Genomic DNA, 16,637 nt, shown 5'->3' with positions numbered 1-16,637 from the left:
GATGGTCACTCCTTTGCTGAATAAAACAGTCTGGCAGTATCACCAATAATACAGTATAGTCGCGCCTCATTATATGATGAGGTTACATCAAGTGAAAACCCATCTCATAGTGATTTATTGTATGGCAAGGTTGATATAACATCAGTTCCGTGGGAGTGGGGAAGGGGCCTAGGACCAAGTAATTTAAAATCTGAAAACATCTTACACTTTTAGACTTGCCCTCAGTAGCACCACACTTTCCACTACGGGCAGCATCCTTGCCAGACATGATTTACAGGTCACAAGTTTCAGTATTTCACACACAAAAAGCTATCTTTTCAACTGATACAGTATTGCACACTGCACTATTTGTTATGCACTTGCACTGTTTTTTTTTTTTAACAATGATGTTTTAATGGCCTCTCACTAACAAAATGAATTAAAAGGGAGACAATCAGTGAGTGTAAACACTGGGTGGTCATCTTGGCTCAAACAGCTGACTGGGAGGCACTGTGTAGGCATGGGAGACACTATTTCCAAGTCACAGATTTCAATATTTCACACACAAAACGTTATCGCCTTACTTAATATCGCACACTGCACTATTTGTTATGCACTTGCACTGTTATCTGGCAATAGCAATGGTGTATCAATGGTCTTTCACACACAAAATGGACCAAAAGGGAGATGATCACAGCAAATGCAAAGACTGAGTGGCCATCTTGGCCAAACAGCTGACTGGGATGCAGAATTCTGGAGAATTTGTGATCATTCCACCATTATTATAACAAAACTGGGTATAACTATTAGTCCATCATTCTACCAATTCATCTCATAGTAAGCAAATATATAGCAATGCCTACCTGTACAGCATAAATAAATTAAAAAAAAAAAAAAGGTTACCTAAGGCAGTTTTTAATCCCTTCTCTATAAAAAATTATTTTGATACCTGAATAACATCTTCTGGCACTGACAGGGAAAAAAAAAAAAAAAAAAAAAAAAAAAAAAAATCACAGAACTGAACCAGGCAGAAGTTTTTTTTATATATTCTGGTTAATGTCAAACTACTGTCTACAGCTTACAAGACCTCCCAAGGCTGTAGAGGTAACCACCACTCCACTACAGAAATGATACGCACAAATTTCTAACTGTTTATACACAGACTGTACATTCCCATACATACTGCACAATGCAACCACCACAACAGAAATTCATTACATTCATCAGTTTTTCTTCTATCCATCTATCCATTGATCAGCCAAATACTGTCCCCTCAGGGGTGTAAGGGCCAAGGTTTAGGCTACTAAGTCTAGACATTTATGGCGAGTGACAAGATATCCAGACTGATAATAAGGGCCAGTTTTACAGTCATCCCTAACCTTTTGGGCACCTTCAGATTTTACAGATGCTCTTACTAAAATGGAGACGTCTGTCTGTGTTGATGCAGTACAGTTGGTAGTTCTGGGCTGCCAAAACATGGGTACATAAAACTGTTAGTACAGACACCTCATGCAGCACCTTCTGCACAATGAGAATATTTGGAAATTCAAGTGTGATGAATGTAATAAATAGCTTGGTTGGAAAATTCACTTCACAGATCTCCTACTAATATATTTATTAGTGAAGAACTTTTCCTGAAGGCAGCAAAAATAAAGAATAAATAACATCAGAAGGAAGGGACTTATTAACATCAACCTCACTATGCACCTACCTCAAACATTGGGCTTAAAGCTGAAATGTGATGAATGGCATAAGTAAGAATAGCTAAAAAGTAACAAATATATACACACTCCACAAAAGAAACAGACTGTACAGGGCATGACATAAACCAAAATCACACTCCAGGGAATATATTAATGATAAAAACAAAACTATGCAGAATAACTGCATCCTAATACTTGGCCTCAATTACAAACTGGAGGTGTTTGGGCATGCTATATGCTAAGTTTTGAAAGTACAGTATCCTGCATCAACCTCCTTGACCCACATGTTGTGGATCTCATTCATAAAGCGGGACACTGACGAAGTATTGTATGATATAACCTTGTCCTTCATATCATTCAATGCGTTTTTAATAGGATTCAAGTCTCGAGAGTGAAGACGAAGGGGAGCTGCAAGGTTTGGTGGATGAGTTTGGGAGAGTGTGTAAGAAACAGAATCTAAAGGTGAATGTAGGGAAGAGTAAAGTGATGGTCTTTGAGAGAGGTGAAGTCAGTGAATGTACAGCGAGGTTGGATGGTGAGGAATTGGAAAATGTGAGTACGTTTAAGTACTTGGGTAGTGTGATGAGTAAGGATGGAGGTTTGGAGGGTGAAGTGCTTGAAAGGGTACAGCAGGGAAGAAAGGTTGCTGGTTCTTTGAAAGCAGTGATAAGAAACAGGGAAGTGAGCATGGAAGTGAAAAAGTTACTACATGACAGTATTGTGATACCAACTCTAACGTACGGAAGTGAAGCTTGGACGTTGTTGGAAGGACACAAGTCAAGAGTGAGAGTAGTGGAAATGAGTTATTTAAGAGGAGCCTGTGGAGTCACATGGAGAGACAGGCTGATGAATGAGGATATAAAGGAGCATTGTGGTGTTGATGTGGATGTGATAGGACGTGTTATGAAGAACACACTGAGGTGGTTTGGCCATGTGGAGAGGATGGAGGGTGAAAGACTGACGAAGAGAGTGTATGCGAGTGAGGTGGAGGGGGGAAGAGGGAGGGGGAGGCCGAGGATGAGATGGAGGGATGGGGTAGAGAGGTATATGAGAGAGGGGGGTGTGAGTTGGGAGCAGGGCAGTGCAATGGCGGGGGACAGGGTGACTTGGAGGCAATTTGTTTGTGGCCACCCCAAACGGGATTGAGGCGTCTGGCAATAGATAGATAGACAGAAGTCTCGAGAGTTACCAGGCCAATCCAGCACTTCAATCTGAGATGATTTTCATGACCCTTTTTGCCTTCTGACATGGGGCAGAGTCTTGCATAAAATGTGTTCATCCATGAATGTCACAAAATTGCAGGAGATGGTCGTTCCGCACCTGCATATAATGGCTATTCTTTGTTGTACTTTCAGGATGGAAGTAGAGGCCTCTCCTGCCCACTTCCCAGCTAAAACAACCCCACATCATTACACTATCATTGTGCTCAACTGTCTTCGGTGTGTAATGGAGAGTCGCAGTGACTGACGTTGCAAGGCCTCCTTACCCACCAAATATGGGGACAAAAACACACAGGTACCCTCATTAGAAAACATCATCTTCCTCCAGTCTACTGAGGTCCAATGTTTGTGTTCTCTTGCAAAGTCAAGCTGTTTCTGACACATATGTTTGATCAAAAGTGGTTTCTTGACAGGAAAGCATGATGACAAGTTCTGGTCCTTTTGCAGCTGGTGTTGGATGGTGCAGACTGAGACACCTTGTAGGAGCTTGGGATGATTAACTTTGAGTTGTGCAGCCATAATGTCTGGAGTTTTAAGCACCTCACACCTTAGGAGTTTGTCTGTAGCCTTTGCTGTCTTGCATTGTCATCCAGGACAAGGTTTTCTTGGTGGGACACCATTTAGTGGGAGGCCATGGGCATCAGCAGCCATTCTTGTCAACATTCTGACTGCCCAGTTTGTTATGCTATTTCTTTAGTAGGGATGTTCTCCTGTTTCTGGGAGGGAAAATGAGCCTTTTACTTATTAGTTTGATTGGTAACATCCACAACTATGCACCAGGGAAAACACAAAAACATCATATACAGTAGGAGGTAATATCCAAGGATTCCGAGTAGGAGTGAAATCTGCATTACTACCCCATCCCTTAGCTGGCAGGTGACTAAGTTAGGTTTAGGCACAACATTTGCCTGAAGTAAGCCTCAAGAGATACCATATGTCATCAGACAGAAACAGAGCAGGTAGCATGGCATGCATTGCAAATGAAATAGGCTGCTTCTGGACATTGTATTTTGAGACGGAGCAACCAGCTTCTTTTGAAGCATCTGTAATAACATCTAGTGGGTGGTGAAGTGGTTTGGTTTACTAACAGGTACGAGATGCTACCCCAAAGTTCCCAAAATTTGACTAAAAGAAACGTGTTCTGGGAGTCCTTGTGCATCAGCTTGTTCAGGATCTTCTGCGATTCCTCCTGGATCTCATCAATGGTGTCAATTCTTAGTCCTTTCTGCTGGATTTTTATTTTTGAAACAAGCAAAAAATCAAAGAGGACCAACTCTGGTGAATACAGTGAGTGGGGGACAATTGGCATGTTTTTTGATGCCCAAAACTGCTGAACAAGGGCTGTGTACATGGATGCATTGTCGTTGTGAAGCAGCCATTTGTTCGCCACTAGTCTGGACGTTTTCACCTCGTGTCCTCGAAGAGCTGTCTCAAAATGTCACACCAGAACTCTGCAATGAAGGTCTGTCCTTGAGGAATGGATTCCTTATGAACAATGCCCTCCATGTCAAAGAAAGTGATGAGCATTGACTTCACATTGCTCTTGATCTGATGTGCCTTCTTTGGCAGGGGTGAAGCTGGGCACTTCCACTACGATAATTGTTGTTTGGTTTCCAAGTCGTACCCGTAAACCCAGTTTTCATCACCAGTAATGACACCCGAGAGGAAGTTGGGGCCATTTCTGGTCATTTCCTTGAGCTCCGTGCAGACCTCCACACAATGCTGCTTTTGCTCATCAGTCATGAGCCTCGGGACAAACTCAGTAGTGATTTGTCTCATGTCAAGGTCGTCAGACAAAATGCACTGGCAACTTCCATATAATAGGCTAACAATGTCACAAAGATCATGGACTGTCCTCCTGCGACCTCCGAGGAAGGTTGCACAAACTATGGCCGAATTGTCAGGAGTTGAACTGGTGGAACGGTGAGCAGAAAATGCACTGTCATCTGTTTATGTCCATCCATTGTTAAAACACTTAAACCAGTCACAGGTTTCTGTATCCCCCACAGCACTGTCACCAAATGCTTGTTTTAACATTTTATGAGTTTCTTCCACGTTCTTCCACAGTTTCACACAAAATTTGATGGGCACACGTTGCTCTTTCACATCCTTAACTTTTGAGATCACAAAGTTAGCAAACTAACCCAAACAGAACGATAAAAAAACACACACATGCAGTGAATGCATCCACCCTGTACAATGCCACTTGACAAACTAACAAACATAGAGTGCATGCATTGCCACCTAGCATCCACACACTGTACAACAAGCAGTTTATGCCCTGCTTTCAAATTTTAGAAACTTTTGGGTAGCACCTCGCATGGCTAAGGTACATGAACATGATGTAGCTATTTTCTAAATGGGGTGTGTTAGTCATGTGAGCAATATTATATAGGGCATCTGATATGAAAATCATCACCATCATCATCACCACCTAATCCTGTGTTGCCCCATGTGAAGCATAGGAGTCCAGGGCTAGGTAAGTTGGTCCTGACATTTACGATGACAGTGACCAGCCTCACTCATCCCTGAATGGCATTACGTGAGCAATAAACCCCAACCACCCCCTGGATATAAACCTGCACTGTCTCAATCTGACTGGAGCACCTTAATTACCCACTAAACCACCAGGTGCCATAATCTGGTTGTATGGTTACCATCCAGCATAGTAAATGGCTTCCTGGTGTACAGGAAACCATTTGGCTTGTCACTCAGTGTAGAGTCACTCATAAGCAGAAGGATGAGGAAATAATGAAGGAAAAAAGGCAGAAGAGGGAGTGTAGAGTCACCCAGAAGCATAAGGAAGGGGAATGAATGAAGGAAAGAAAGACAGATCAGGACAGAAGGAAAGAAGGAAGGAAGAGAGGAAACAGTAGTCACCCAAACGCAGCACTACATTGAGTGAGTGGATGGTGAGCACTCCCACTGACCACGATATAAAAATAATGATAAAAATTTGCATTAGAAAATGATTCGTTTCTTTTGGGTCCATCTGTTGTGGAGCCTCCAATAGGCTCTGAAGTAAACAGCTATGGGCTGACTTGTATTTGGGTAAATTATCTCATAATTGCAAATAAGCATGAGCAATTTCTCACTGGGTATGTCATTTTATACTGAAAAATATATACGTTTGACAACGGCTCTTTTATTTCCTTTGGGTCCACCTGTTGGGGAGCCTCCTTACTTTCCAAATATGGTCCAACAATATTTGGGGGCAGCCCTAATCCAACCTCCGACTTAAGACCTTGGAGGGCTGGCTGGAAGTAACTGTGAAAATGAAAATGTGTGCTTGGGCCTGTTGGATGCTGGGAATTGCACTGAGGACAACTGTGAAAACAGCCCAACACATGCAGTAAACCTAAACCACACCTCAGATTTAAACATTTATGAGTTACAACCCATCTGAGTGCCTTAACTCACTGGACCTCTAGCCTAAACCACACTTCAGATTTAAACATTTATGGGTTACAACCCATCAGAGTTCCTTAACTCACTGGACCTCTAGCCATCCACATGTATGGTGCTGCAGGTGGTGCACCTAAATGCTATATTCAGGCCAGCACCAAAGTGATTTTATTCTGTTAAGTGAAATCACAGCAGTCACCTCCAACACCCAACACATCCCTTCCTACAGACAACAAGCAAACATACACATGAACTACCATGCAAATATATGTCACTTAAAATCAACACACACTAAATCTGAAAAACAATCCTCTCAACATACGCAATCCTTTCTACTCGGCTACAATGCAATCCCCTTCACTCCAGAATGCATACCATTATCAAGGAAACAAAGAGTTCTACACACACAGGGCTGGATGGTATAAATATAATAACCTATGCTTGAAACATTTAGGACCACAAGGTATGCAAGCCCTCACAAACATCAGCAACTATTCATACACACACTGCAGCATTCTCAATACCTGTAACTGGAAATATGGAACAATTACCACTATACATCCATTCTCCGTTATCTAGCGCATTGATAACCGATGCTTCACTAGACCAAACACAGGAAATATGGGAACGTTCCCACAATCTGAACAATTTGAATGTCTGTTGGCACGTTAGTCCAACACCCCACATCTCCAGTCTGACACCTTGCCTCTCCCTAGGTCTGAAATGAAGCTCTCCCAGTCCTCCCATCCTCCCTTCATCCACTCTCTTCTCTGTCCCTCCATCACTGCCCACCACACTCCCTGCCCTCCCCCACCCCTGATTGTCTCCTCCTCCATCCCCCCACCCTCCCTCACCCCTGCTTGTCTCGTGTGTGTGTGTGTGTGTGTGTGTGTGTGTGTGTGTGTGTGTGTGTGTGTGTGTGTGTGTGTGTGTGTGTGTGTGTGTGTGTGTGTGTGTGTGTGTGTGTGTGTGTGTGTGTGTTATAATAGTGAGGGAGTGACTGAGACAGTAAGACTATGGGGGGAGGGGTAGTACAGCAGTTTGGCTTTCTTGTCTCCTTCCCTGTCTCCCCACCCACTCTCCCTCCCCCACCCCTGCTTGTCTCCCTCCCCAACCTCCCGCCCTCCCCCACCTCTGCTTTGCAGGTTGCCAATTGCCTGCCTGGTTGTTAATGTCAGACAGTTGCCCTGAAGCAGTGTTAAACACTGCCCTACCCTCCTGTATGTGATGTTTGATGTGCCACTTGATGACACATGCCTTGCTTGTAGAACTGGCCCACACAACATACCGCACAATGGAGCAATGCACAGCACATATGAACCACTTTAAGATGCAGATGCAATACCAAGAGTGTAGGGAACCTGTGGGACAACCCCACAGGGGCAGTTGTTTATGTGCAGTCGACAGGTCTGCCCAAACAGACTGAAGCTGCACAACAACATCAACAGCAGTCAGAGATTTCAACAGCATCCTGAGCTATCATTTCCCTCACACCAGTAAACCTCTGAATTTTATTTGGGCTAAAACTAGACAATTCTGGTAGGGAGTTCCTACTAGTCACCTGACTGAGTTAAAAGCTATCTCTATAACCCTTTCCCTCCAATTATAGTAGATGGTGACAACCATCATTTGTTTTTCCTTCCCCTATTCTGTTATTAAAAAAAGAAAAAAAAATGTCGTGCTGTCTACTTCTTTCTTCCCCTTTCTCGTTCTGTCTTTGGGTATGTGTTTCTTATTTTCTACTTCTCCCTTTCCTTCAAGTTACTTTTTTCCACTTCAGGTGGCTCTACAGTGAATAACAAGCCTTATGGTTTCCTGTAACCCAGGAAACCATTTACAATGCTGGGTGATAATCAATGTATGACCAGATTACAGAGTGACATAGAGCCTGCTATGGTGCCCCTGTTAATTGGTTGGAGAAATGCAAATGCAGCATTCATCCAGGAACCAAACCTCACTGTGGAGAGGTTTGGTACCTAGATGAATGGTGCTGAAAGGGAACTTCAGTTCCTTGCACAGGACAACCCTGCAGGGGCAGCTGCTTGCCTGCAGTTGATTGGTCTGCTCAGCTAGACAGACTGGGGTTAAGCAACAACAACAAAAACATTTCCAAGTACAGTGTATTGAGCTTAAGTGTTTTATTCTTCCTAACAACAGATGATCTGCCAATCTGGCTCCGATAAAATAACCATTACGCAGCTAGAGTCAAAGAAGCCACATAAAAATAAAAGTCTGTCAGTGTAATGCCACACATGAAATGAATATCACTAAAATAAAGACAAAAACAAGATGGTTCTCACCCCATGTTTACATGAAAGAAAAAAACGGTCAAGATGATGATGATTATAACAGAATGATGGTTGCTTTGAACAAGAGCCTCATGACAAATAAACATCCATGCATCCACACACACATGCACACACAGAAAATCAGACTGGATAATTGCAGGTACTGAGACATGACAACACAAGCTTAGATTCAATCTTGTGTACTACACCTCTCGGCCTCCCTTGAATGTACAGTAATTTCTTTTAACTCACCTTTCTGTCTGCGGGTAGTGAGGCCAGGGGCACGGTCAGCAGTCCAAACAATGAGGAGGTAAACCGTAACAATAGTGATAACACAATTCTCAGTGTGGATGCCAAAATAATCATGCAGGGGATGATAAAGGACCAGAAACTGTAGCACTCCTCCAGGCATCCCACACATCCCAGCAAGGACAGCACAAGCCACCTCTCGACCCACACTAGACAAGCGGAGAAATTATTATTCATCTATCCACCTATTGCCAGATGCCTTAATCCTGTAAGGGATAACTGTACCATCTCTAGACCCAAACTGGACAATGGGAGAAGTTATTAACACTGTTATAACTGTCCATCTCATGACTCACAAGACAAGGGGAAGAAATATCTATTGCTTCTGTTATTACCATCTGTGTGGTATGTACTAGTATACTCAAAAGTTTAATGACAATTCCCTGCCATCTATGGCAATTTAACCCCTGCCAGGCTGATTCTTTGTAAGGTAGTTTACTTCCCATGGGTCATCATCATCATCATCCGGACCTCCTTTCCCACCCTAGGGCAGGGTGAAGAGTAGCAACGTCCAGACAGCCCAAGTTTGCCCAATCCAATAGGCCACTCTTCCATTTACTCATCATTCAAGCCCCCGGAATCCTGACTCTATCTGATATGCCAAAAAAAAACTTCACTACATTTTGTAGCTTCACATAAATGTATCCAATAGAGTCAATCTGAACACTGTCACATTAAAAGGGGTGCCAAATCCCCGATCATGCACTTCTTCTCACGACATTCATCCAGCCTGCTCAATCTCGTCAATCCCCTAGCCTCACTGACTTCCATACTTCTCTTCCTCACACACTCATCTACCATATCCCTCTACCTTCTCCTTGGCCTACCTCGCCTCCTCCATCCTGCAAATTCGCTCAGATATACCTTTTGTACAACTCTATTGTCATTCATTCTCTCCACAGGACCTTACCATCTCAGCACGCTCTCTTCAATTCTGGTGTCCACAGACTTCCTCACTCCACATCTTTCATGAATCACATTATTTTGTATCCTATCCACTCTCTGTACTCTGCATACATTCCTCAGCAGTCCCATCTCCACTGCTCTCACTCTTGACTTTTCATTTTCATGCCACACCATAGTCTCACACCCATATGTTAAAGTTGGCACTAACACTCCTTCATGTAAGCTTTGTGGAGCTGCAACACTCAAGCCTCTTTTTCTTATCAAGGCCTTCATAGCACCAGCTACTTTCCTTCCTTGTGTCACTCTACTTTCAACTTCTTTTGCACATTTTCCTCTCTTTTCTATTACTGTACCCAGGCATTTGAACTCTCTCACCAATTCAAGTCTCTCTCCATTCACTGTAACGTCACACTGGGAGCCACCTTCTCTCTCGATAACCATCACTTTGCCCTTTTCTACATTTATTCTCAAGGCACGATGCTCACAGACATCAGCAAAACTCTGCATTAGTGCGCCAAGTTCTTGTTCAGTACTGTATTTGCAAGTAGCACTGCATCATCAGCATACAACAAATTTAAAATATTCTATCCATTACCATTCATTACCAACGCCATCCTTCTCTCCATTACTGGCTCACTGTTTTATAACCAACGTAAATCATACTTCATATAACGTTTGCAACATGGCCTGTGCTGACATTCATTGTGTCTCAAATGATGTCTGCAGCTCAGCAAGGGTTAAAGTATTATATGAAAAAAATCTGTATGTGGGATAGTGAAGGAGCTCTCATTTCATGCTAAAGGTACACTCTACATGGGATAGTGAAGCTCTCATTTCATGCTAAAGGTACACTCTACAACCATGAATGGGACTTGCTATGAAGAATCCTATATGCCAGTGAGACTAGGCCTGTGAAAAAAGAGAATACAGACACTGTGGAACATAAAAAATGAGAATGATAAGATGGATGAGTAGTCACACGGAATGACAGAACTGAAAGTAGTGTGCTGTAAAAGAGACTTAGCATAAGAAATATCAGAGGAATGATGTGAACCGACAGGTTGAGTTGGCTTGGATATGCTTACGAGGAAGGGGGATAGGGACTAGCTGAAGACAGTCACAGATATGAATGTGGAAGGAAGAATGCCCAGATGCAGAGCATGGGGTGAGGTCTTGCACACAGGCCTCAGGGCAAGCGAATTGAGCAGGAAAATGCTGTGCAAAAATGACACATGGAGAGCTGACGTCAGAAACTGAAAACTACACATTCCAGCAAGTCACTTCTCTAAACCTATATGTGAAGTAAAGTAAACGATATGAAGCACACAAGAGAAAAGTATGAGTGGGAAGGACACTCTGATGTTCTAGGAGGAATGGGAAAAATTTGCTGTTAAGATTAGCGATTTAACACAAAACCTTAAAGACACAATATCAGTTTTAAGCAAATCTTTTCTATTTAGCATAAGTCCAATCTGGCATGTAATTTTCCTCCTAGATGCTACAGTGTTTCGTGCCACACACTTATCTCAGCAGCAAAAGAAAATCACACCCTTCTCTCATCCATCATCATCATCATCTTCAGGTGGGTTTGAGTGTTTATGAAAGTGTTTCTTATATAGAATGACATTATATTCTGAGCATACAATGTGACATGCAAGTATTAATTGCCGCAGCACGGGCCGAACAGGGTAGTACTCCCGAGGGGAATAGGAATGCTGGTGATAGGGAGAGCTGGAGCTCCTGTTTCACTAGCTATCTAACCATCCCCCTTTGCTGACCTTTTCAGTGTGACAGTAACATGGAGAGTAGACCAGCATACTCTCCCAAACATTTCCTCTAACTATCTATGCACTACACCACATGCACTTTACATTTCACACAACGTATCCCACTACGTTACAGGGGTTGGCGCCAGCAAGGGCATGCGGCCAGAAAACTTTGCCCCTGCTACCTAGTGGCGGACTTCTGGGGGGAGGCGTGGCAGGGGTTCTGCCGGCATAGATCATGGGTCCAGGGCGAGATGGGGCTCAGGCCTGTGCTAGAGGGTACAGGGCATTGCGGTTCCCAGGCTGCCGCTTCCGCCCAATAGAGAGGGGCCCGAACCTGGGAGTAGCGTCCCAGGAGGCTGCCCTATCAGTGGGTGTATAATGGCGGGATAGTTGCAGTGCCAAGACGCGCTTGGAGGGTGTCCCTGCAGCTGTCCTGGCAGGGTGCCCCGAGGCCACTACCACAGCCACTGGTAAGCTGGTGGGCTAGGGGTCCCAGATCCATTGCCTGGACCTGGGATTGTGCGGTGAGTGGGACCTGTGCTGTGTCTGTCCCCATTTATTAATACTGAAGATGACAAAACAAAAAAGGTTTCAAAGCAAGCCTGAGGACAGTAAATCACTCATGGGGATGAGGGTGGGTTCATGGAATGTGGGAAGTTTGAGGGGAAGAGCAGGGGAAGTCGTTGAGGCATTCAGTAGGAGGTGGGTGGACGTGGCATGTTTGCAGGAAGTCCGGTACAGGGGTGGATCAGCCAGAAAGATTGTTGGGAAGGACTGTTGCTATAAGTTGTTTTGGCAGGGGAGGACAGACGGATATGGAGGTGTTGGTGTGATGGTTGCGGAGAAATGGGTGGAATGTGTTATGAATGTTTTGAGAGTAAGCGATAGGATATTGGTTGTGAAAATTCTGTTGGGAAGAAAGATAGCTGTGATTATATCGGCATATGCTCCACAGGCAGGATTGGATGAATCAGAGAAAGATAGATTTTGGGATGATTTAATACGTGTAGTGGGTGGTATGCGGGATGATGAGATAGTGATTTTGGGAGGGGACTTAAATGGTCATGTAGGTGAAGCAGCACAAGGTTATGAAGGAGTGCATGGGGGATGTGCATATGGTCTAAGGAATGCAGAAGGGGAAAGGATACTCGAGTTTGGGGAGGCAACGGACATGATTGTGTGCAACACATATTTTAGGAAAAGAGACAGTAGGTTAATTACGTACGAGTCTGGGGGAAATAGCAGTCAGATAGATTATTTTCTGGTTAGGAGGGCCGATAGGAGGTTAGTGAGGGATGTTAAAGTTATAGGAAGTGAGGAGTGTGTGCAGCAGCACAAACTATTGATTTGTGATATGGTGCTTAAAGAACAAGTGATGAAAAAGAGGACTTATGTACCTAGGAGGAAAATATGGAAGCTGAAAAACCAAGTAGTAAGGGATGCCTTCTATAGCGAGTTGAGGAGAGTGGTGGCTGAACAGGGAGCTGTAGACAGAGGCGTTAATGAACAGTACAGAGCCCTCAAGAACAATTTCTTGAGAGTTACTGATGTAACATGCGGCTGGACAAGAGGACCACCAAGACATAAAGTAACTTGGTGGTGGGATGAGGGTGTAGAAGCTGCAATTAAGGAGAAAAGAAGGCTTTTCTGGGAATGGAAGAAGGGTGGTAGCAAAGAGGAATATTTGGCTGCCAAGCGCAGGGCTAGGAGAGAGGTATACAGGGCAAAGTCTGAGTCACAGAGACAATTACTTGATAACCTAAATCATGGGGAAAGGAAAAATATATTTAGGGTGGCAGGTCAGGTGAAGAGGGATAATCGGGATATCATAGGTGAGCAGTGGGTGAAGAATGATGAAGGAAGGGTAGTGGTGAACAGTGAGGATATTAAAGATGCATGGAGAGAGCATTATAACCGGTTGTTGAATGAGGAGTTTGACCGGGACAGGGAAGGTTTGGAGCCAGCAGATCCAGTGTCTGGCCCTTGGCCTTTGATTGATACTGCTACTGTGAGTGAGGCAATAGGCAGGATGAGGGTGGGGAAGGCAGTAGGTGTGTCTGGGTTGACTGCCGAAATGTTGAAGGCCTCAGGCGATATAGGGGTGAGTTTAGTCACTGACCTGATAAATAGGATTATTTATGAGTGTGTTGTCCCAGATGATTGGCTGAAGAGTGTAATTGTAAATGTGTATAAAGGGAAGGGTGATGCCCTGGAAAGAGGGAATTATAGAGGTATAAAGCTTTTAGATCAGATAATGAAGGTAATGGAGAGAGTTTTAGAAGGTATGATTAGAGAAAGAGTGAATATTGATGAGATGCAGTTTGGGTTTATGCCAGGTAGGGGGACCACTGATGCCATATTCATTGTTCAACAGCTTCAGGAAAAATATATTGGTAGGAGAAGGGATCTTTATTTTGTTTTTGTTGATTTGGAAAAGGCCTTTGACAGAGTCCCTAGAGAGGTGGTGAAGTGGGCAATGAGAAAGCTTGGCTTGGAGGAGTGGCTGGTTAGGGTGGTTATGGCCATGTATGTGGGTGCTCACACCCAGGTGAGAGTGAATGGAGATTTGAGCGATGAGTTTTCCGTGAATGTTGGTGTGCATCAGGGGTCAGTCTTGAGTCCCATGTTGTTTATCATGGTACTTGAAGCCCTTTCACGTGACTTTAGAAACGGACTCCCGTGGGAGTTGTTGTATGCTGATGATTTGGTGTTGATTGCAGAGAATGAAAGGGAGGCGGAGGAAAGGTTTAGGAGGTGGAGAGATGGTATGGGGCAAAAGGGTTTAAGGGTAAATGCAGATAAAACAAAAGTGATGATATCTAGGGTTGGTGGCGGTACTGTCAAAGACGAGGGAGAGTGGCCATGTGCAGTTTGCCACAAGGGCGTGGGAAGTAATTCCATCTTGTGCGGTGTGTGTGATAAATGGGTGCATAAGAGATGTAGTGGTATCAGAGGTAGACTGCGAGATAATGCTGATTTTATGTGTACGGCGTGCCGGGGTGAGCAGGTGGAGATCGTCAGACGTGAAAGGATTGAACTTGCTGGTGAATCTCTTGAGTGTGTGGAAGAGTTTTGTTATTTAGGAGACATGTTGTGTGCTGGAGGTGGGGCTGGAGCTAGCTCTGTGGCTAGGGTGAGAAGTGGTTGGAAGAAGTTCAGGGAGCTCTTGCCTCTCCTGACATTGAGGGGCTCTCCCTACGTGCTAAGGGGTCTTTGTATGCAGCGTGTGTTAGGAGTGTAATGCTGTATGGCAGTGATACCTGGGCAGTGAAAGAGGAAGACATTCGCCGGCTCAGACGTACAGAAATAACAATGATTAGGTGGATGTGCAGTGCGTCCCTGTGTCCAAGGCCTGGAGGGGCTGGGTTTACAATGGAAGAGTTGAGAGGTAGGATGGGACTGGAGTGTATTGGTGTTGTGATGAGGAGAGGTAGATTGAGGTGGTTTGGACATGTGGAGAGGATGGGGGATGATAATTGGGTGAGGAAGGTGAGAAGTGTTAATATTGGGGGTGGGGTTATGAGGGGTAGACCGAGAAAGACATGGGACGAGGTCATTAAGTGTGACCTTAGGGTTAAGGGACTGAACAGGGAGGCTGCAATGGATCGTGCAGCGTGGAGAGCCGCCATTAGGTGACCAAGGCCGACACATGCAAGCATGTTGGAGCCTTTAAAAACGGAAACGAAAACGAAAACGAAGTGAAACTATACTTCTATTTAGGGGACATCAATTCAAAGTGAGTTACTTTACAACCTATCTTGCATTAAATTGACAACCTACTGTATTTCTGGTAACAAACAGTCACCAAACTATTGCTCATGATGGTACAGTAAAAGAATGGCTGCAGGTATGTAAGAAAATTAGTTCACCTAATCCTATCTCCCACTACTAAATAGAGTGAGTAGGATCCAAATGCAGGAAGAGGAAACTACATATGTAGGAGAATACAATGATTACCCACTGAAACTGGGCAGGAAAATTAAAAAGGAAAAACATAATGTGGTAATACATGCAATCTAAAATTAATTTTCCTATCGTCCTCACAAGTTTAAGTCTTTCAATCAAGTGATATCTGTTTTTGCTATCTCCACACATTTATATTCGGCTTTGGAGAATTTTAAAACTGGAGAGATTAAACACAGCCTTCAGCAGCTCTTCCATTACAACAGATCCAAGTAGTGTACAATGCCTGGTAATAGCACGAAAAAAATTGTCATCCAAGGGCTGATGCAATTATGGTAGATTTTTAATCCTCTACGGGAGGAGTACCTCCCTCAGCTGAATAAAATCCCTAAGTGTCTCAAATGTCATTTACTGGTCAAGATAAATAGGATACCTGACTTGTGATACTGTGCTAAAAATAAACTCATTAGCATATGCCTCTAAAACCAATTGGTTAATAGATACTAGTGTCAACAGCTTATAATCATGAATGAAGCTACTTAATACAAGGTGTAACTTAAGTGTAATGATAGTTTCAACATAACATCACAGCATGACACATAAAAACCTACAAAAGCCTACAATTCTTTACCTGGATACTTTGCCCTTGTCATCTGTACCAGTTAAGACACGTCGCCAGAAGTGAAAGGCAGCAGAGAACGCAGCCCCAAATGTGAGGTGGAAATAGTAGGAGTTCCAGGGCACCCAATAATGGCGGTCATATATGTTTGGGTCCGTGTCATGCCAAGTCCAATGGACAAACTTCACTGCTGCTATATCATATGGAAGGTCCATCAGCACTTCCACAAGCCCCGCTGTGAGTAGACAAGACAAGTATCATAGGCACAAATGGACAACAGTGCACAGACAATATTAAAGAGAGATGACAGAAAAACAAGAGGACACATGAAACTCAAATCAAAAGAGTTGCAAATACTTACTACAATGTGGCCTTTTCAACTTTTCCTATTACCGTATTACCATCACGAGGACATGCTATTTTTCAGTATTATCTTAGTCACAAAAAGACACAATACAGTTCTCCTATTTGATCTTAAGAGTATACAATAGCGGTGGCATCCACCATTCACTCCATTAATATAGTGCTTTCATCAG

The 16,637-nt window shown here is 43.7% G+C and overlaps 1 protein-coding gene across 1 annotated transcript in view; it reads right to left on the bottom strand.

Annotated features, from left to right (window-relative positions):
• LOC145394003 (uncharacterized) overlaps positions 1-16,637 on the bottom strand; it is a 64,142-nt gene that overhangs the window by 26,388 nt on the left and 21,117 nt on the right. The window contains exons 6-7 of the mRNA XM_080267974.1: positions 16,114-16,336; positions 8,848-9,053 (exon numbers count right to left, since the gene is read on the bottom strand). Coding sequence (XP_080124100.1) covers positions 8,848-9,053; positions 16,114-16,336 — 429 coding nt within the window. The remainder of the gene's footprint in view (positions 1-8,847; positions 9,054-16,113; positions 16,337-16,637) is intronic.

Source organism: Coenobita brevimanus, chromosome 26, assembly GCF_032717465.1.
Source record: "Coenobita brevimanus isolate Jiangsu-jjx chromosome 26, ASM3271746v2, whole genome shotgun sequence".
NCBI classification, from domain to species: Eukaryota; Metazoa; Arthropoda; class Malacostraca; order Decapoda; family Coenobitidae; genus Coenobita; species Coenobita brevimanus.
The sequence above is the reverse complement of the archived record's forward strand: the minus strand, read 5'-3'. Positions and strand labels throughout refer to the sequence as shown.